Source organism: Gracilinanus agilis, chromosome 4 (genome assembly GCF_016433145.1).
Source record: "Gracilinanus agilis isolate LMUSP501 chromosome 4, AgileGrace, whole genome shotgun sequence".
Classification (NCBI taxonomy): Eukaryota; Metazoa; Chordata; class Mammalia; order Didelphimorphia; family Didelphidae; genus Gracilinanus; species Gracilinanus agilis.
Window position 1 is genome coordinate 75,775,317 of NC_058133.1, and position 23,141 is coordinate 75,798,457.

Here is a 23,141-nt window from a genome sequence, read left to right on the forward strand (position 1 = left end):
CCCCAAGTGCCCTCTCCCACTGGAGTCCGGGTACTACGGCCAATTATGGAGCATGACTCTTGGTTTCTTCTTTGTTGGCAATGAAGTCAGTAGAAAGGTTTTGCTGTTGAAATCTCCAGATTGCCCCTGAATTTGGGGTTCAGAAGAGCTAAATTCCTGTCTAGAACCTCCCAGCCACACACAAGCATCCACCCCAAGCCCACCGGAGATTTGAATGTCCTCTCAGGAGTCTTTGGCAGTTGGCCGTTGGCAGTTTAGAATCTTCAGAATTTTCACCAAACTCCCTCCTTCGCTGGCCCCTCCCAAACGGAAGTCTCTCAGTTTCATGGGGTCGGTTTCCAGTCCCTTCCAAGATGAGTGCTTAGTGATTCTTGATTTACCCCAATTCCACACTTATACTTGATATGATAAACTGCTATGGGAAGTTAGGGAGCTCATGCTACATATCCTTAACTGAGGGTACTATTATTTAGAACAATAATCATGGTCTCCCCCAAAATGTCCATCACCTAGCATCAGTGACATAGTAAATATCAGGTTGGCTGAAACACTGTTCTGACCTGTTACAAAACTGATTACATTCCTGTATTAGAGGCAGGTAGGTGGCACAGTGGGGAGAACAATGAACCTGAAGCCAGGGGCACCTGAATTCAAATTCGACCTCAGATACTTACTAGATGTGTGATCCTGGGCAAGTGTCTGCCTCAGGTTCCTCATCTGTAAAATGGGGATAATAATAGCACTTATAATGCCAGAGTTGCTGTAAGGATAAAACAAGATAGTACTTGTAAAGCACTTTACCATCCTTAAAGCACTGTGTAAAATGCTATCTACCATTATCATGATTTAAGCTAGTATTGTAATGTAAGTTAATCATATCAAGTCAACAAGCTTTTATGAAGATCTTACAATATGGTAGGCACTGCTAAGCACTACGGATAAAGAGAAAATCCAAAAAGCAATCCCTGACCTCAAGGAGCTGCCATTCTAATGGAGACAATATGTTAGTGACCAGATACATATATGATATGCATGGTAGATAGAAGACATTCTGAGAGAAGGCATGGGTAGTTGAGGAGGAAAAGAGAGGTTTTCTGGAGTAGGTGGGATTTAGGCTGAATTCTGAATAAAATCAGGGAGACCCAGAGGCAGAAGTGGGGGGACAGAGTAATCCGTGTGTGGGGGCAGTTAGTTCAAAGGTATGGAGATAGAAGATAAGAGTTTGGATCTGATTAAAAGATCTTCTTGTGGTTAATCTTTCTCTTCTGGGCTTTCTGATTCTGGGTTGCCATTGTTGTTAGCCCACACCTTTCTCAGCTTTATCCTCAAACTTAGGGTCTGTCTGGGCTCTTTAGGCTCCTGAGGTATCAGGTCTGGTTGTTCTCGAGGTTGAGCCCCCTTGTGAACCCCCTTGCTTGATCCTCTGCTGGAGGTTTCTTTACAAGTCTCAGGGTGCTGCTTCCACAGTCGTATACCCTTCTGCACTGATTCCTCACTCAGGGTTTCAGAGCCTTTGCTCGCTCCTGTACTATTTTGCTAAGCGGTACTATAAAGAATGATGTAGGGGGCAGTTGGGTAGCTCAGTGGATGGAGAGCCAGGTCTAGAGATGGGAGGTCCTAGGTTCAAATCTGGCCTCAGACATTTCCTAGTTATGTGACCCTGGGCAAGCTACTTGACCCCCATTGCCTAGCCCTTACCTCTCTTCTGCCTTGGAACCAAGGCATTCCAAGACAGAAGGTAAGGGTTCATAAAAAATAAAAAAGAATGAAGTAATGTCATTGCTAAACATTTATGCACCAAATGGCATGGCATCCAGATTTCTAAAGGAGAAATTAAAGGAGCTAAGGAGGAAATGCAGAATAAGGCCATACTAGTGGGGGATCTCAACCTTCCCCTTTCAGAACTAGATAAATCAAAACAAAAAATAAAAAAGAAAGAAGTAAGGGAAGTGAATGAAATGCTAGAAAAATTAGAGTTAATAGATATCTGGAGAAAATTGAACAGGAATAAAAAGGAATATACCTTCTTCTCAGCAGTACATGGTACATATACAAAGATGAACCATGTACTTATTGCAAACAAATCCAGAAAAGCAGAAATAATAAATGCAATTTTTTCAGATCATAATGTGATAAAAGTTATAATTAACAAGGATCCATGGAAAGGCAAATTTAAAATTGTTTAGAAACTAAATAATCTAATTCTTCGTCAAACTGCCAAAAAACAAGAATAGCCAATGTTGGAGGAATTGTGGTGACAGGCAGCTCAATGGAAGGAGCACTGAATTTGGAGTCAGAGAGACTTGAGTTCAAATCTAGCTGCAAACACTGACTAGCTATGAGATCATGGGCAAGTTACTTAATCCGTTTGCTTCAATTTTTCTCAACTGTAAAGTGAGGATAATAATAGCACTTGCCTGCCAGAGTAGTTGTAAGGAACAAATGAAATATTTGTAAATCACTTAACAAAGGATCAGTCACACAGCAGACAATGAGCAAAAACTTGCTCCCTTCTCTTTCTGTCTTCCAACCCCAATTTTGTGGGAAGATAAGTACTAATGCATTGTTAGTAGAAGTATAAATTAGTACAACTTTTGAAAGCATTTTTGAAAGCATTATGCAAATAAAATGACTAAATTGTCCATTTCCCTGAAACCAGAAATTCTACTATCATGCATATATGAAAAGGAAATTACTGATTATCATAAACAAGTTTCTATAAAAACCAAAATATCTAAAGCAGCACTTTTTGTGGTAGCAAAGAATCAGAAACAAAGTAGACATCCATTGACTGGGAGATGATTAAACAGATTGTGGAACATGAATAGAATGGAATATTATTGTGCTGAAATGACAAATGTGATGAAGAAAGGGAAGTATATGGAAAGATTTATGTGAACTGATGGTGAATGAAAAAATCTGGGCCAAAAAAAACCAACATATGCAATAACTACAACAATGTGAATGGAAAGAACAACCATACAACAATCAAACATGAATACTGAAAAAGTACAAAGAACAAGCATGGCTCCTAAGAAAATCATGAAAAGATACCTACCCCCAACTCCTTTGCAGAGATGGGAAGTTTAGGGGTGTGGAATATTGAATGTATTTTCAAATTTTTTGCTGAAGCATTGATTAGCTTTCTCACCCTTTAAAAATACCTTTTGTTATTGGAAAGGGAAAGAAGAGGGACATGGAAAAAATCAGGTTATATAAAAACAAAAGAGATCAAGAACATTTCATTTTAAAAAATGAAGGAGCTAGATAAGATGGCCTCTGAGAATATTTCAATTCCTTAAAAAAAAAAAAGCACTTCTTTCCTTGGATTTCTGTATGCTACATCACAGAAGATAGTACTTAATTTATACAATTCATATGGCATTACTACCTTGCATTTTAATGTTGTGTATACATGTTTCTTAAGGAACAGTATGCTGCTAATAACTCACTTGTTACTGGATAAGGCATTTAACTTTTCAAAGCTTCCATTTCCTCCCTTGTAAGATAAGGTGGGGTTAAAGCAGATTATCTCTAAGGAACCTTTTAACTTTTTGACTTTCCCTCACTAAATTATAGCTCCTTGGGGATATTCATAACACTACCTTGCATACTGCCTAAAAATATATTAATCATTTAATAAATATTAGTTGGTTTAGTGAGTGAAAGAATGAAACAAAACCAGGAATGTTTTGGCTGAAGGATGTTGGTAACAGAGCCAAGATTGGTGAACAACAAACAGGTGGCTTTGCTTGTATACTTGGCATCAGGCCACAGATCATAAGGAAACTAAATGAAGTACATTTGAAAAGGCAAATATGGGAGCCAGGAAACTCTGGCAACAGTTACTTTTGATGTCAAGGCCTTCTTGCCCCAAGGGGCCCATTTTCACATAATCTATAATTATCTCTTTGCTTTAATCGCCTTGTCACTCCTGAGGCTCTCATGGGCACTGAACGAGGAAAAGCTCATTAACTGAACCTTTTCTCCTCCCTCCAGCCACCCATAGCTTTTAATTGCTTGGTGTTGTTCTTATCGAGCAGTGCAACTGGGATCATTTTCATAAGAAAGGGAGGGAAGAGAGGGAAGGGAGCCATGTGTCCCTGAGGTGTGCACCACAGACAAACCTTTGCTTTCTCAATTATTTATGCCAGCTGAGGTTTTACAGGCTGAATAAATCCATATCTCAAGTTCATTCTGGGAAGTCAGATTCTCAGGGGGAGTTGCCCACTCGCCTATACACTCTCATGGAGTCCTCAAGAGAATAACCAGGATGTAACAAGACATATGTCATCCAATTCCCAACCTATCACCAAAGTGTTAACACAATTCTGATCACAGGTAACAGTACCATAGTCAGAGAAGGACAATAATAGATCCTTCTGGCATTCAGAGCAGAAAAGGGTGGTGTCCCAAAGATGATTCTGCCCTATCAAAAGGTAAAGATACAAGTATACATTTTTTAAATAATTATTTAAAAGTATGAAATGTTTGTAACATGAACTGCTTAAAATACTCTTAAAAGTGCCTGATAAGTACTTGTCAAAAATGGGCTTTTTTTCTCCCAATGCTGTGAGTCTTTAAATCCTCAACTGGCTGGGCATCTATGTCATTCTTTTCTCAGCAGTCATTGCTGCATGTGGAAGAGATGTCTATGATGCTCTCTTTTCCTCCAGCCATTTAAGCTGGACAATTTTATAGCACAATTTATGTGAGAGTGACACATTTCAGGACTGCTTTCATTCTGAACAGTGATGTTCAGAATGTATGCCAGCAGGAATTTTCATTCCCATTATGTCAAAATGGAAAAAAGAAAAAGCAAAATCAAGTCTAAGTTTTCTGCTTGATCTTTTAGTTTCATATTCAATTAAGAGCATAGAACTGCCAATGAAGAAAAAACTTCAATCAGAACATTTCTAAAGTTCATTATTATTTAGGAACAGCAATTTTACAGTTTATGATGAAAGCATCTCTTTAAAATTCTTCAGGCCTTTGTGCCTGACCACATGTAGTGACCTCTGGTATTTTCTGCCAAAACAGTTCATTTATCTCACAGAACAACTAATCAATTCCAGAGCCCATCAATCATTCCAGTTGTGCACTAGTACAGTCTTGCTCAGGGCAGGTACAGATGGCTGCTTGTATAATTGGGATTACATAGCATCTAACAAATTATAAAACATAATGGGAATGATCAAATCTTAGGGGTGTATGGGGAGGAAAAATGCATAGGTTCATACTTTGTTGGCATTTTAAACTTTTGCTTTAATTTTTAAATGTATTTCCTAGTTCATGAGATAAAGCCTTCTAGGTATTTAGGAAGTTTAGATAATAATCCTGATGTGTTTTTTGCAAAGTAGCATGCCTGTTACTATTGTTTTTGTAGCAAAGTCAAACGTAGCTGTTTCAGCTTACCCCATAGCTGGCTCCAAACCTCTCAGGACAGAAGACTGTCATTGGTCCCTGCCTTGTCTACCAGATCTGCCTTTGCCATCATGAGGAATGCATAAAAAATTATTTTCGTAATTCTTTTAAAGACAGGACTCAGTTACACAGCTAGGCTTAGCAGAACCAGAACTCATGATGTTATGATGAGGCAACAATGAAAAAATGCATGTGAAGAACAATTTAAAACCTTAAAGCACTATATAAATGTTATCTATTGTTATCATCACTTTCTCTAGAATAACAAGTGAATTCAACTTTCCATTTGGTTTCTGTTTTTCCTTCCCAATGATCCATAAACTCAGAGGTAAAGGAAGAGTCAGATGTCAGGTTTCTAAATATAATAGTGACCCACCTATAACTCTAGTATTAAGTATATCTTGCCACTTCTAACAAAGTATCAGAAAACAAAGTGGAGTGCAAAAGGATAAGGATCAGGGTATGGTCTAATGTAGAAATTATTTGCAGAGACATGACTCAAAAATCCTTTCAGGAAGCTGGTGACAGAAGCACTGACTTTTCACTACCATTGAAGTGAGGTAAACTAAGTCATTGATCAGAAAACCTGCTTCTCCCTGGAGAAAGCAAAAATCAGAAATGAGCTTTCCTGTGAAGGTCAGTCACAGTTCAGAACTAAAACAACATATAGTCAGTGTTCATGAGAAAGTGACTCCCTTACTAACAAGGAAGCCAGTATAGGATTAAGATATACAACAGAATGTCCTGTACCCCATGTTAATGACACATCTGGCTTCTAGACAATAAGGCTTGCTTGCTTCAATTATTTTGCACCTAATCTTCAAGGTTATGTCTCATTAATGGACACTGTTTGCTTTGTATCTTGCACCCTATAAAAACTGCATTGTAACTTCAGTCCTAGGAAAGTCTGCCCCGGCCAGTAGCTTCATTTATTAATCAAGAGATTAACAAATAAATATTGGTTCCATTAATTTGAACTTCTGGGTGTCTGGACTCGTTTTATGAAGTGCCCTACTTCATCATATCTTGGACAAGTTACAGTTTTTGGCAAAGGCCAGGAGGCCAAATGTCATAAAATAGGTATACTGTTTCAGGAGGTCATTGGTTTAGTATGAAAAAGGCCCTTTGACTTCATTTAGTCCAACCATTTCATTCCAGGAATGAGGAAGATCAAATAGATAGTAAGTGGGAGAGACAGCACTCAAATCATGTCTTTTGATTCCAAATCCAGTGCTCTTTCCAAAGGACCTTACTGTCACTCTTCTAATCATACTAATCATTGCAAATAATTCATAACTCTACCATAAAGGCTCTGCCAATACCTGAGACTTTCCATGTTGTAAACCCTTTTAAATTACTTTTTTGATGTATAAAAATAAAATATTTAACACTAAATTTCACTAAATAAAAGATACAAGCAAAATTTTATTGAAATTTACTTAAATGAATAGCCTCTTTTTTTTTTCATTTTGACTTCCGACTCTTAAACATTTCTAGCTCATTACACATGAATTTCTAACCATCATGATGAGTTTTGCTATAATAAAAATGTCATGTTATAAAATAAATCTATTTTCTAAAACTTTCTAATCTATGGTAATATTAACAAGATTTTTTTGCATTAGAAAGATTTTGATGCTATCTCCCTACAAAACAGGCATATTCATGCATGAGTTATTTTTTGGTTTTAAATCATAATAATGTGCTCCAAGTAAGACACTTCAAAATATCTCTTAAGTAAGTTAAAGTCAAGCTTTTTATCAACTATTTTTCTTCAATCTAAATTTAATTTATTAATTTAAAATTTAAAAATTTAAATTATATTAAATAAATGCAATAAGATCATTTCTGAGATGTACCCACATGTAAACATCAAAAATTTTTATGGACACAATGAAAAAAGTAAAGGTTTCTAAGCCTACTATAAAAATATACAAATACCTACTATGAAATCAGAATAATAACTAAAGTAACAATAATACACAACTCATATAGCACTTTGTGGAAGAAAAGCCCTTAAGATGCATTATATCATTTGATCCTCCAGTATACATGGATTTTAACCCTCATGTTATATATATGACTTGCTCAAAGTCACATGGATTCAAATTGGTAAAACCAGAATAATTTTCTGACTTTACATCCAATGATTTTTCCACTAACTATACCATGATGCCTTACTACTTAATATAATTTATTTTAAAGTATAAGCCAAATCAATGAGCATAATGAGTGACTTGCCATTCTATTATGTGATCCAAAAGAAGCTACATTTTAGCATATTATTTTGCAGAACAAACACTACTAACTAATCGTCTTTAAGACATTTCAAATTAGACACCATCCCAGAAACATCTTCATATTTAATATATAAAAGTTGAATTAATTATTTTTTATCCCTAACACTCTTTTCTTCAAACTTCTTGTATTTCTGTCAAAAGTAGGCACAGACTTCCAAACTCCCAAATTCATGACCTTGGTTATACCTTCAACTCTTCTTCACTCCCACACTACTTCAGACACTTCTCTTAGTAGTACAAACTTCTACCATCTTAGTTCAGGCCCTCATTACATTTCTAGGTTATTGCAACAATAATAAAATGAATATAAAAGGACAGTTTTAAAAATATTATCATTTTATTAGTAGTCATTAGGAAATGAAGCCACATGCCATGCTAGCTAAGTCAGTTTTAAAGACCTGCCATTACCTGCTGCTACCATGCTGCTTCAGGAGGAAAAGAGGAAGTGCCAGTACAGCCACTTGATTTTATCCTCCTGTCTACATCATTATGTAACTGTCTACGTCATCATGCAAGACAGGAAGCCATGGGAAATGTAGTTCAAGGATGCCTAAACTTCCAATAACACAGCCTTATCTTAGGTTGATCATACTATTCCTTTTTTAGTATCTTTCAGTCATCCTGCCAATTAGTATTTATTAAGCACCTGCTATGTGCCAGTCACTCTGCTAGGGGCAGCAGATACAAGTATAAAAATAATACAATCTGTTCTGGCACGGAGTTTCATTTTAGTGGATACAATAGAGTTGCTTTCTATGTACAGACATACCTCATTTTCTCATGCTTTGCAGATAGTATGTTTTTTTACAAAATGAATATTTCTGATAACCTTGTGTTGAGCAAGTCTAATAATGCCATTTTTCCAACAATATGTGCTTACATCATGTTTCTAGGTCGCATTTTAGTCATTCTAGTAATATTTCAAACTTTTTTGGTTATTATATCTGTTATGGTCATTTGTGAACACTAATCTTTGATATTATTATTATAATTGTCTTGGGGTACCCACATAAAATAACGAACTTAATTGAAATGTTGTATGTGTTCTGATTGCTCCACCAACCAGCCTTTTCCCCATTTTTCTCTCCATTTCCTTGGGTTTCCTTATTCTCTGAGACACAACAATATTGAAATTAGTCCAATTAATAATCCTATAATAGCCTCCAAGTGTTCAAATGAAAGGAAGAGTCAATCAGTGTGGCATATGTCATTGTTATCTTTATAAATTGCCACAAGCACCCCAGGCTTTAGCAACTACTACCCTAATCAGTCAGTGGCCATCAACTTCAAGGCCAGACCCACCACCAACAAAAAAGAATATGAGTCACTGAAGACTTAGACAATGGTTAGGTTTTTTTGGGTAATAAAGTATTTTAAAATTAAGGTATATATTTTTAAGACTTAATACTATTTCATACCTAATAGACTAAGGTATAGTATAAACATAATGCAAAAAAAATTTGCTTTATTTTGGCATTCTAGAACAAAACTACAATATCTCTTAGTTATGCCTATATTAAAAAAAGGTTGAACATTTCCTTTCCTTTGGCCCCCTCTTTAAAAAGTCTGCCCATAGCTGGTGTAGAGGAATCCCAAACTGGATATAGTTTATAGTCTGGGCAGGCCATGGGTTGTAGGGAGATGAATTTCAACCCTGAATCTCAGGCAAGATAATTGTAAGGACCAGTAGGAAAAAAAAACATCCCACAACTGGGATCTGTTTGAAATAGGCAATTCGAGCCATGTTTGCCATTTTACTTCCTGGTAAAAGGCTAGGGCCCACATGCTATCTCAGTCCCCTCCCACACAGGCAGAGCACGGAAGCCAACTGGGGAAAGGACTGGAAAAGCTGCAGGCTCAAAAACCCACGTGGAGGGGGTGGGGTTGCTAGACAAACGACTAAATCAGGCTTGAAAACCCATGTTGGTGGGGTTAAAAGTTAAAAGCTCTCCTCAGGTAAAAGCCCTTTGTGCAGGCTAATTATTGTCTTAAGAAGAAACATACCCAGGTTTCCCAGGCAGGCATCGAGGAAACTCTCAGCTGTGCACAATGAAAAAGAAGGATGTTATACTTTCCAAGCCTCAGGAGATTTACTCCAAGCAGTCACTCCAGGCACCATTTTGGATCTGGAACATTGGGAATAGCAAGAGCAACAGGGAACAGCTAGGATCTGGGATCAGGGGCAGCAGGAGCTTCCATGGAGGGTCAATGTTGAGGGTCTGGAGAATCAGAAGCGGCTTTCCACCCAGGGAGGGTCTGGCTGGCCCAGGGGGAGGCCGGCATTATTGGCCAAGAAGGCTAGAGTGGCATCCAAGGGGATCAGGAAAGTCAGGAACAAAGTAACTTTCCCCTTTCCTGGAAAAGCCATTCAAAGGAAAGTAGCAGGGTGGCCAAAAACAAAAACACAAAAATGGCAGGAAAAACGTGGCTTGCTAGGCTATCTGAAAAATTGAGAATCTGCTCTCCAGACTTCATGTGGTTGCCATAAATGTAAAAAAGGTATGGGGGGGAAGAGCTTTTAGAGTGGAGGAGAAGATGGGAGTGGTGGTCAATACTTGAACCTTACTCTCACTGGAACCAACTGGCCCAAAAAAGAAAAAAACATACATAACTCAGGTGTGTAAATAAATCTATCTTGCCCTACAGTGAATATTAGAAGGAAAAAAGATAAGAGAAGGAAAGATGGGGGGGGGCAATGACAGAAGGGAGGGTAAACTAAGAGAGGAAGCAGTCAGAAGCAAAATAAACTTTTGAGGAAAGGCAGTAAAAAAGGTAGAGAAGGATAAACAGGAGAAAAAAGGATGGAGAGAAATATGCCATTAGTCAACATAGCTGTAAATGTGATTAACTCACCCATAAAACAAATCTGACAATATGATGTTTACAAGAAACACATTTCAAACAGAAAGATACACAGAGAGTAAAATTAAGAGTCTGGAATAGAATCTATTAAGTTTCAGTGGAAGTAAAAAAGAGTAGCAATCATGGTTTCAAACAAAGCAAAAGCAAAAATAAGTCTAGGTAAAAAAAAAAAAGATAATTAAGGAAATTACATTTTTCTAAAAGATACTATAGACAATGAATATCAATATTAAACATTTATGCACCAAATGGTGCATCCAAATGTATGCATCCAAATTCTTAAACATTTAAATGAGTTATAGGAGGAAATGGGCAATAACCCTCTCAGAACTAGATAAATTTTAACCAAAAGAAAAAAAAAGAGGGAAGTAATAGAGTAGAATTTTAGAAAAATTAGATACAATAAACCTCTGGAAAAAAATAAATAGGAACAAAAGGGAATACACCTTTTTTTTTCCCTCAGCTCTATGTAGCACTTATGCAAAAATGAACCAAGTATTAGGGCACAAAAACTTCACACAGAAATGCAGAAAAACAAAAATAGTAAAGGGATCCTTTTCAGCTCATAATGCAAAAAATTACATTTAATAAAGGGCCATGAAAACATAGATTAAAAATTTATTGGAAACTTAATAATCTAATCCTAAAGAACAAATCATAGTTGTAACCAATAGTTTAATTAAGGAAAGTGACAACAATGAGACAGCATGCCAAAATTTATAAGATGATACAAAAATTTATAAAATGATACACAAAATAGTAATTAGGGGAAAATTTATTTCTCTAAATCAGTGATGGGTAACCTTTTGAAGAGCGTGGTGTGTCAAAATTCAGCAAAAAACAAAACAAAACACAAGCATAACTTGGATGGTGTGTCACTTCAAGAAAAAAAACATAATTTCACAATATTTATAGTTTAAATAACAAAACTGTATAATTATAATATATACTGTATTTAATAAACCAAAATAGGTAAATTAATATAGATAGAATTGTCATCTATAGTGCACAGAGTGTCTACACTACACTACAGCAAATGTTTCATCCTCGGCATATGGCCTCATACTTCTCTGTATGAGGCCGTGTGTCATCGAAAATGGCTACATGTGCCAGTGCTGACATGTGTGTCATAGGTTTGCCATCACTGCTCTAAATGACAATATCAATAAAATGGAAAAAGAGAATATCAACAAAGACAACTAAAAAAACTAGAAAAAGAACAAATTAAAATGCCCCAATTAATCACTAAATTGGAAATGCTGAAAATCAAAGGAGAAATTAATAAAATTGAAAGCTAGGAAACCACTGAACTAATCAACAGAATGAGGAGCTGGTTTTATGGGGAGAAAATAACAACAAAATAGATTTTTATTAATTTGATTTTTAAAAGAAAACCAAATTACCAGTATCTAAAATGAAGAGTAAATTCATCACCAATGAAGATGAAATTAAAGCAATTATTATGAGTTATTTTGTCCAATTATATGCCAACAAATCTCACAACCTAAGTGAAATAGATATTTGTAAAAATATAAATTGTTCAGATTAACAATACAAGTGGAAATAGAATATTTAAATAACCCTATCTTAGAAAAATAAATTTAATATCCACATAAAAATTCCCTAAGAAAAAATTCCCAGGATTAAGATAGTTTTATAACTGAATTCCACCAAACATTGAAATAACAATTAATTGCAATACAATATAAATTATTTAGAAAAATAGGTGAACAAAGAATTTTCCAAATCCTTCTATAATACAAATATGGTTCTGATACCTAAACCAGGAAGAGTAAAGACAGAAAGAAAACCATAGACTAATTTCCCTAATGAATATTAAAGAAAAAAAATTTAATACTTACAAAAAGATTGTAGCAATACATCACAAAAATCACATGCGGAGCAGGTGGGATTTATACCAGGAATGAAGGGCTTGTTCAACATCAGGAAAACTAGCAGCATAATTGACCATATCAACAACAAAAATAATATGATTATCCCAACAGCTGCAGAAAAATCTTTTGATAAAATACAATACTCATTCCTATTAAAAACTCTAGAAAATAAAGGAATAAATGATAAGTAATGTGTATCTGAAATCATCAAGCAAGTATTATCTGTGGTGGGGATAAGCTAGAAGCCTTCCTAAAATGATCAGGGGTGAAGCAAGGATGCCAATTATAATTATTTTTATTCAAAATTGTACTATTTCAAACACTAGGTATAGCTATAAGAAAAAGAAATTGAAGGTATGAGACTAAGCAATTAGGAAGTAAAACTATCACCCTTTGCAGATGGTATAATGGTAAATAAACTTGAGATATAGAGAATCAACTAAAAAATAAATTAAAATAATTGACAACTTCAGCAAAGTTACATGATGTAAAATAAACCCACATAATCATAGAATTTCTATATGTTACCAACACAGTTCAGCAAAAAAGAAATAAAAAGCAATGCTCTATTTAAGGTAATTGCAGACAATATAAAATACTTGGAAGTCTACCTGCCAAGACAAACCTATGAACTATAAGAACAAATTTACAAAATGCTTTTTGCACAAATAAAATCAAATCTATACAAATGGAGAAATATTAACTGCTCACAGTTAGGCCAAGTCCGTGTAACAAAAATGACATTTCTACCTACATGAATTTATTATTCAGTATCATACCAATCATACTAGCAAAAAATTACTTTATAAAGCTAGAAAAAATAATAAGAAAATTCACTTGGAAGAACAAAAGGTCAAGAGGAATCAATGAAAAAAGAATGTGAAGGAAGGTGGCCTAGCAGTTCCAAATCACAAAGTAGTGATAGACAAAACATCTGACATTAACCAGGAAAAAGAATGATGGGATCAGTGGAATAGCTTAGATGCTTAACATACAATAGTAAGTAGCCAGAGTAATTTAATATTTGAAAAATGCAAAGAGGCAGGCTTTTGGGAAAAGAATTTACTATTTGACAAAAATTGCTGTGAAAAGTTGAAAGCAGTTTGGAAGAAACTAGGCATAGACCAGCATTTCACACCATATACCAAGATATGGTCAAAATGAGTACATAACTTAGAAATAAGAGGTGATATCCAAGGCAAATTAGGGGAGCATGGACATTTTACCTGTCACATCTATGGATAAGGGAAGAATCTGTGACCAAACAGGAGATAAGAGAGCATTATGGGATGAAAAATTTTGATTATGTTAAAAAAGTTTTTGCACATATAAAACCAATGTAGCCAACATTAGAAGGAAAGCAAGAAAACAGGGTGAAAAATTCAGAGCAGGTTTCTTTAATAAAGGCCTAATTTCTTATAGTGGTGGATCAATGGAATAGATTAGAGGCAAATGACTAACAATCTAGAATGTAATAAATCCAAAGACCCCAGCTTTGGGAGTAAGAACTCACTATTTGACAAAAACTACTGGGAAAACTAGGAAATAGTATGGCAAAAACTAGGTATAGACCAATATTTCATACTCTATACCAAGCTAAGGTCAAAATGGGCATATGATTTAGACATAATAGGTGATATTATAAATAAATTAGGGGAATATAGGATAGTTTACCTGTCAGATTTATGGAGAAGGGAAAAATTTATGACCAAACAAGGAACAGAAAACATTACAAGATGTAAAATAATTTTGACTATATAAAATTTAAGAGTTTTTGTACAAACAAAAACATCAAACTCCGGAAAAATATTTTATAACAAATTTCTCTGATCAAGGTCTCATTTCTCAAATATATAGAGAACTAAGTGAACTTTATAAGAATACAAGTCCCCAATGGACAAATGGTCAAAGAATATGAATAAACAGCTTTCAGATGAAATCAAAGCTATCAACAATCATTTTAAAAAATGTTCTAAGTCCCTCTCAGAAAAACTCAAATTAAAACAACTCTGAGGTACCACCTCACACCTATTAGATTGGCCAATATGGTAGTAAAGGAAAGTGATAAATACTGGAGGGGAAGTTGAAAGGGATGTGGTAAAAATGGGACAGTATGTTGCAGGTAGAGTTATGAACTGATCCAACCATTCTGGAGGGTAATTTGGAACTTTTCCCAGAGGGCTATAAAACAATGTATACCCTTTGATTTAGTAATATCACTACTAGCTCTGTATCCCAAAGAGATCCCCCCCAAAAAGAAGAAAGGATATACAGAGTAAAAAAGCAGAACCAGAAAGAACATTGTACACAGTAACAACAATACTGTAGAATGATCAACTGTGATAGACTTTGCTACTCTCAGCAATACAATGATTCAGGACAATTTTGAGGGACTTATGACAAAGAATGCTATTCACCTCCAGAGAAAGCACTGATGGAGTTGAAATAGGTGAAACAAGATGCCTAAAAGGGTTTATAGAGTTGCCTTAGTATCTTCTCAGAGGAACTCACTCTACAGGCCTGAGTGTCACCTCTTTGGTCAAAATGCAATCTGACTCTTCTATAAAACAGTAACTTGGGGTTTAATTATAGACAAGTAAAGAGAAATGATGGAGGACCAGGAAAAAGGAGTCCCTAAATCTCAAAATCTAGATTCTCCACCCAACTCACGGAACCTTCTTCAAGTTTTCAAGCTGCTTAAAACCTACTCTCTATCTAAATTCCCCTTCTATATAATCTACCCTAACCCATTAGTTCTCAAAATAAATTGTACATAGTAAAAGTTCATCAGAGTAGACTGAACTCAATGAGCTCAACCTCATGGGCAGAGGCCAAGATGGCTGCAGGTCTTTTCTCCAAAGACAGATTTATCAAGGTTCTGGCTCTCACATACACATTCAGTTAGGAAACCTCTCAGGAATCAAGAGCTTACAGGATCCCTGGGAGATGGCGATTGGAGGCAGGGAAGGACAGGATCTCAGAAATCTCTCACTAGCTGGACCATAGGATCTTTCTTGGTTTCAGGAAAAGGTAAGTCACCTCCTTCAGGCATAGACAAACTGCCAACAGGAAATGAACTCTCCGAACTCCTGGCTGGATAGGAACAACGGCACAATGGTCTCTGTGTGTCACCTTTTAAGCAGTCCTCCCATTCTAGGTTAGGGTCCATAAAGTTCTGTGTGTGTGACCAGACCCTCCTTTACAAACCCATGCCTTTGGTATTCTTTGCAATTTTGCAAAGCCCCGGTTTCTCTTATTCTCCCTTATATTCCTCCCTTTGCACAGATCAAAACTCATTTTGATAAAAATAGTTTTGTTGTCTGTGCATAAACAAACTTAATTCCCCTTATCGTATTCCTAATCTAAATTCTTACCCCAAAATAACAAACTATTATACTTATTTACCTAATTCCTATCTTCTCTTCTTTCTTCTCTTCTTTTCCTTCACCTTCTATTTCTCCTATTTCTATATTTCTTTTATCCCTATTTTGTCTGCTTGTTATTTTGACATGGGAACAATGAACCCAAGCTTCTCTTTCTAAGATTTTTATTGATGAAGGTGTGGTTAAAATAACTACAAATGGTCTGACCCAACTTAAAATCCTGACCTAATTTTATTTACTGATGGTTCTTCCTACATTTGCAATGGAATCCTTTATACAGGAGCTGCAGTAGTCACAGAATTTGAAACTCTGTGGTTTGCATCATTACCTAATAACATTAGTGCTCGGGTAACTGAATTAATTGGCTTAAATGAAGTGCCAAAGGCATGGGTTTCTTATTCTTCCTTACAGAGTCAGAATACAAATCAAAGTGTGCGATTTTTCACTTAAGTTTATTTTTTGTTTGGGAGTTTTGGTTTTATATGATTATTCTTTTACAAAAGTAAACAATATGGAAATGTTTTGCATGATAATCCATGTTTAATCCAGATTAAACCACTTGCCAGTTCCAGGAGAAGGGAGTGTAGGGAGGGAGGCAATTTGGATCATATACCTTTGGAAAACTTATATGGAAATTTGTTACTATATGTAATTGGTAAAATAAAATATCTTTATAATAAAAAAATAAAGTTCTCATTTCTCAAGTTAAAATTTATAAGAAAATAAGTCATTTCCCAACTGATAAATGTTCACAGGTTAAGAACAGGCAGTTATAAAAATGCACTAAATTATTATTGATTAGAGCAATGCAAATTAAAGCAACTCTGAGGAATCACTTCACATCTATAAGACTGGTTAATATGACAGAAAAAGAAAACATCAAACGTTGGAGGTGATGTGGAAAAATTGGGAAATTAATTCACTAAATTGGAAATTGAAAGGATGTTCATCAACTGGGGAATGGCTGAGTAAGTTGTGGCATGTGATTCTAATGGAATATTATTGTGATATAAGAAATGATAAGCAGGATGTTTTCAGAAAAATCTGGGAAGATGTATATGAACTAATGCAAAGTGAAGTAAGAGTAGAGCCAGGAAAGCATTGTAAAATATAATGTAACCACAATATTTTACAATGAACTGTGAGTGATTTAGCTATTGTGATCAATACATTGATCCAAGGCAATTTATAGGGTCTCATATTAAAAAATGCTATTCACCTCTAAAAAAATTGATGGAGTCTGAGTATAGATTGAAACATACTTTTCTTACTTTTTTTCTTTTTTGGTCTGCATTCTCTTTGGCAATATAGCTAATATGGAAATGTTTTGCATGACTGAACATATGTACTCTATTTTTAAGAAGGGGAGGGAAGGGAAGAAATTTGGAATTCAAAAATTATAAAAACAAAGGCTAAAAATTATGTTTTTAAGGAAAAATAAAATTAAGCATTAAAAAAAAAGAAATCAATGGGGAAATTTAGAAGAGGGAAACAGCTTGGTAGGAAAGAGAATGATTTTTGCTCTGGATATGGCAAATCAAAGAGGCTTAAAGGACATCAAGTTCAAGATGTCCAAAAGGCAAGTGGTGATGAGATAGAGGATTGCTAAGTGATAGTGTCAACAGAAAGTCTGGAAGTAGCAATGGGGAAGTGAGGAGTTATTCCAATTCTTGATCCCCTACAAATATTATTGATATTTCCAACTCCTGAATACTCAATGAAAGGGGCTGGGGATTGGGGCCGAGAGTGTGATGACCTGCTGAGAATGACAACCTAAAGCCTGGCAGGGGAAAGAGTTTTCCATAGTTGCCATTCATGTGGCAACAAAGCTTGTTGATTGATTGACTGATTTGGCTCATGTCAAGGTGCATAAAGACTAAAGGGTCAGGGATACCAGGCCATAGGGCTACTACAGGGAGAAGTATACCCTACATAGCCCAGATCTTGGAGAAAAGCTCTGGCTATCTTGTTTTAGTTATAGCTATCTACAAATAGCAAAACTATCCCCAAATACACTGAATGTACTATAGAAACTAAAATACCAAATAAAAATTAATAACATTTTTAAATCAAAAAGAGATAAATTCTAACATAACATTTTCTAAAGAACAAATAAAATTTAGAAAGTATTTAAACACATTAGCTGTAAAATACTAACTATACTAGTAGTTGGAATCAATACTACCTTTTATTAAGGGTCTTAGAATACTTTACAACCAGTATTCATCCCTACAACATACTCTAATGGCAAGAATTATTCTGGTAGATTCTACCCTCTGCCATGGCCCATTGTGCCAAGGAATTCTTGTTCCCTATTCACAAGTAAAATAAAATACCTTTCACTTCTTTCAAGAAACAGTTAGGTGGCTCTATGGAGAGCTTACTTACTAGCTGTGTGACCCTAAACAAGTCACTTAACTTTTGTTTGCTTTAATACACTGAAGAAGGAAATGGTAAACCACTCTAGTATCTTTGCCAAGAAAATCCCAAATGGGGTCACAAAGAGTTGGACACAAATGAAATGACGGAATAACAACAAATCCTTTCATACATTCTTTCCTGACAGTCAGAAGATAATTCTGCTGAAATAAGCTAATAAATAACTACTAGATTGTTGGACATTTTTCTTATCAGACAATTTTTTTTTAAAGGCAGCCGATTGCACAGTGGATAAAGTATAAGGCATGAAGTCAGAAAGACCTGAGTCCAAATCTGGCCTCATACACTTACTACCTATATGATCCTAGACATGTCACTTAACTTCTGTTTGCCTCAGTTTCCTCAACTGAAAAAATGGGGATAATAATGACATTGACCTCCTGGTTTGCTATAAATTATCAAATGAGATAGTATTTGCAAAAAAAAACCACTTATCACACTGTCTGGGACACAGCAAGTACAATACAAATGCTATTCTCTTCCTTTTCTTTTATCAAAAGGCATAACCAGCCTAACATCCTAATTCTCTCCTTCAAAATTCGATGTTACTTTCAAAATGTACTACTTCTAGACTCATCCTTCCCTTTTCCCTCTATTTTGCTCTTACCACAGGTCATATGCCTAGAAGACATCTATCTCCCTTCTTTTCTGCTGAGATACTACCCATTTTCCAAGGCCTGGCTCAAATGCCAACTCTTTCATAAAGCTTTTCATGATCCTTCCCCTCACTACTCAAATATGAAATGCATTATCTCCTTTCTTGGCTCTCTCCTGGCACTTTGTAACCTTTCTCAGGCTGTTATCCTGTTTTATTTGCATGCTAGTTATTTTTTATAAATGTTTCATCTTCCCTTAATAGACTGCTGTACTAATAACAGTTAACACTGAAGGGGTGCTTCATAGTTTACAAAGCAATTTCCTCCCAACAATCTTGTCAGGCAGGTTACTGCAAGTAATATTGTGATTCCTATTTTAAAGATGAAGAAACAAGCTCAGAAAGGTAAATCACCTCTAAGCCCATAGCTATATTGCTGGGATCAATCACAGATTTAAGGCTAGAAAGAGTCTGAGTGGCTCACTAATTCAACTTCCTTGTTTTGTGAGTGAAATAGTCAAAGTCCAGACAAATGCATTGATCCATTTGAGGCCACACAAGGAAGAAAGGGCAGGGCCAAAATGGGAACAAGGCCATTCTTCAGACTGGAAGCCCAGCTGTCTGGCTTCTCATTGGCTGGAGGAAGAAAGGATTCTTGGCTTAATCTGGGGTGACACTGTAACTGCACAAAGCCTAGACTTCATTATCTGTAAAATGTGGTCACTGAATTAGATGATCTCTAAGAATGATCTGGAAGGGAGCTTGAGAGATCACTTGTCCAATCTCTAATGAGGTCCTTCTCCCAGTTCCAAAAGGAGACAACAAGAGAGGGTATTCAAACCCAGATTTTCCAACAGCAAGTGTAAAACTCTTTTTACAGTTTAAGCTGCTTATAAAGATGAATGAATATCCCTGTTTTATTCAAATTCTCAAATTCTAAATCTGGTGTTCTTCCTATAAGTCATATTGTTATTTTTATCCCTTTAGCACTTAATGTTAAGGAGTAAGTTAAGAATAAATTCTTCAGGATGTTTCAGAAATGGTTGTTGAATAAATTCTGAGAATAGGAGCTTGGTATACATAAAGTCACTCAGATGTTCTTGTTCTAACAACTTCTTGTAGAAGCACACATACCTATTGACGAGTGGTTCCCAAACTTTTTTGGCCTTCTGCACCCTTTCCAGAAAAAATATTACTTAGTGCCCCTGGAAATTAATTTTTTTAAATGTTAATAGCAATTAATAGGAAAGATAAATGCACCTGTGGCCATCACTGCTCCCCTGGATTGCTGCAGCACCCACCAGGGGGGCGGTGGCGCCCACGTTGGGAATCACTGCTCTAGGCTATGCATTTAAGTCCTGGCTCTCCTTTGGGTTGGAAACACTTAATTTCTTTAACTAACAATTCTGAAACAATGTCCTGCCCAAAATCCATTTTCCTCTTTATCAAAAGTCTAACCACCTTCTTTGAGGAAACAAGGTGAAATTTCAGAGATGTAGAAAATGGGCAGTGACCATCCAGTGGCAAGGCCTTGGTCTCACCACTAATGCCAATACTCTCTTCCCCTAAATCTTGACTAGATTAGGGACAGGATCAGACCAAGAGAAGGGAAATGTTTTCGATTACTTCAATAAAGTGAAATCTCTTCAGAGTTCCCCTTTGACTGGTGGTAAGAAGCATTCAGAAGAAGTGGTTGAAGGAGTTGTTCCAAGAAAATAATTCTCTAGATTGCTCTGACATTTTAAGTTATTATTGTTCTGAGATTGTTCCCTAAACTCTGTACGTTCACTTACTATGGACTGTAGAATTTTGTCTGTTATTAAAATATTATAAATTATAACTCTAAAATGACTTCTGTAAGAGTTTTTCAAAAGCAAAATTTCTGTCCCTATGCATTCTTTCTAAGTAGAAACTGATTTGATTGGCTTAGTTAAATGAATAAATTTCTTTTCTGGCAAACTTATACTAAAAATTCAGAATATGGAATTTTAAACCATAATCTAAACAAATCTATGAGAAGTTGCCCACCACAAACTTAAATGAAACCAATGTTCAAATTTTTCAGATATGGTCAAGGAGTATATGACAAATCGAAGGTAAAGTAGTACTCAAATTAAGAAGCAGTAATAACTAAGTGCCAGGCACTATGCTAAGTAAGAGAACCAGAGACAGTGTCTCTGTCATTTTCATTAGTTTTATTAAATCATTTTTATTTATAAAGCCAGAGCATTAGTTGTATTTTTCAAATAACAGCACAAACACAGTATTCATTTTTCTTTAAAAAGCATTTCAAGACAGCTCACCTTAAAATTGGTAGATTTTATAGTTGTATTTACTATCATAGGTTTAGTTCTAATTCATCCAAGGGAAAATGGATGCAAGTGCCTAGCTAGGAACTAGGAAAATTAAATACTTTAAAGAAACAAAGGCACAGAGAAGGGAAAAAAAGCAGATATAAAAAAATTTACAGTTTCAAGTTTTGTCATTTAAGATAGAAAATCCTACCCTGCCTACTTCTCACACTGGGAAAGGTTAGCAATCTGGCAATGATACAGACACTTATTGATTTAAAAGATTATTGGCCTAAAAAGTTCTTCCTTGCAATTTATTATCCTGTTAGAGGTGTCACTGAATTGGTCTGATGTAAAAAAATGCTCCCCAAATTTTATTTCTATAAACACACACATAGAACTAGATACATACATCTATGTTCACATAGCTATCAAAAGCTATACATATCGGTATATATTGATGGATAGACAAATAGATATTTAACTTTGCTACCAGCCTGATAGTCACAAGAGAAATTTACCTGATAGTTTCTTCTTGATACAAAGAACTAACAACTGGTCCACCAAACCCAGCATTTACTTCTTTCCCCTTCTTTTCTGGCATCTAAAAGAAAAAACAGGGACATGATATAAAAAGCAATGTCATTTAAGAGTACTCCAGAAAATCATTTTGTTGAAAAGTGAAAGATATTTTGTCCTTCACAACTTCTAATACCTACAAGAGTTTTACAGGTAGTTTTAGAAAATTATCTGTTATTTGTGATTCTAGGACAAGAATAGTATTGCCTCCTGAAGTTACTTTACATATTACTGACCTAACAGTATAGGATGTTTAATTGCAAAATACAAAGTATTATAGGAAATATGAAGAATCATTAAACATGAGTAGATTAAAGGAAACATCTGATTTACCACAAGAATAATTTGCAAAAGCCTTTGACTAAGCAGCTAGATGGCACAGTGGGTAAAGTGCTGGGCTTGGAATCAGGATGGTCTGAGTTCAAATCCAGCTCAGAGATATTTGCCAGCTGTGTGTAACCCTTTAGCAATCAGAATATGAGATTCCAAATTGGCTGGTAATGGGATACACTGTGCTTCTGACAATATTATTTAAGATGCTGAAATGCTAAGGAGAAAGAATAAGTTGTTCGATAAACCTCCATTTGATCCAGAATCCATCACACTCAGTAGAGTCAAAATTTAATAATCTTATGAAATCTTTTTTGCAACAGGAGAAAACCACAAACTTCTTTCCCAAAGAATTTCCAGGTAACATAGGCAAGGAGGAATTTCTTATCCTTAGCTCCTGTTTTTTTTTTTTTTTAATGAAGATTCTTCCTTACTGTTATAAAAACAGTAGCAACAACAAAACCCCTTCATGTTGATTTCTATCTCCAAAGTATGCCAAATCTCAGAAGTGAAGCAAATCTAGGGATAAAAGTTGTTCCAGAAGAGACTTAGGGCAAAATTTTTTAGTTCGTGACCAATGAGATATTTTTCTTTTCCAGGCTTCAAAGCTCCTTCAGGTATTAGGTGATCTCTAAGATTCCTTCTAGCTCTAAATCCTATAATCCTATTTACTGAACTATAAGTCTTAATCTAAGTAGCTCATACTTTGTTTCTTATGAAGTTGAAATAATATCTATCTCATAATAAAAGTTTATTAAAACAAGACTTTGAGGCAATGAGGTTACAAGTTAATTTTTTCCCCATTCCTTGTTTCCATTTTCCCTGCCTCTCTAAAAAGCAAAAATCGTATCTCAAAAATAAAAACTATTAAAAAAAAACCCAGAATAAACCACTAAAAAGATCATTGAAATTGATTTAATACATCTTCAAAATCAGATGCAGCCTATAAAGTTATTAATACTGAGCAGCTTCTCTTGAAGGAAAAGTAAAATATAATGTCTATCTTTTCAAATATTCTATGCTATTTTAAAATAAATATCAAT

The 23,141-nt window shown here is 35.3% G+C and overlaps 1 protein-coding gene across 1 annotated transcript in view; it reads right to left on the reverse strand.

The window, feature by feature from the left end:
• Positions 1–23,141, reverse strand: part of ACBD6 (acyl-CoA binding domain containing 6) — a 205,509-nt gene that overhangs the window by 126,209 nt on the left and 56,159 nt on the right. The window contains exon 4 of the mRNA XM_044675916.1: positions 21,711–21,793. Within this exon, the coding sequence (XP_044531851.1) occupies positions 21,711–21,793 (83 nt within the window). The remainder of the gene's footprint in view (positions 1–21,710; positions 21,794–23,141) is intronic.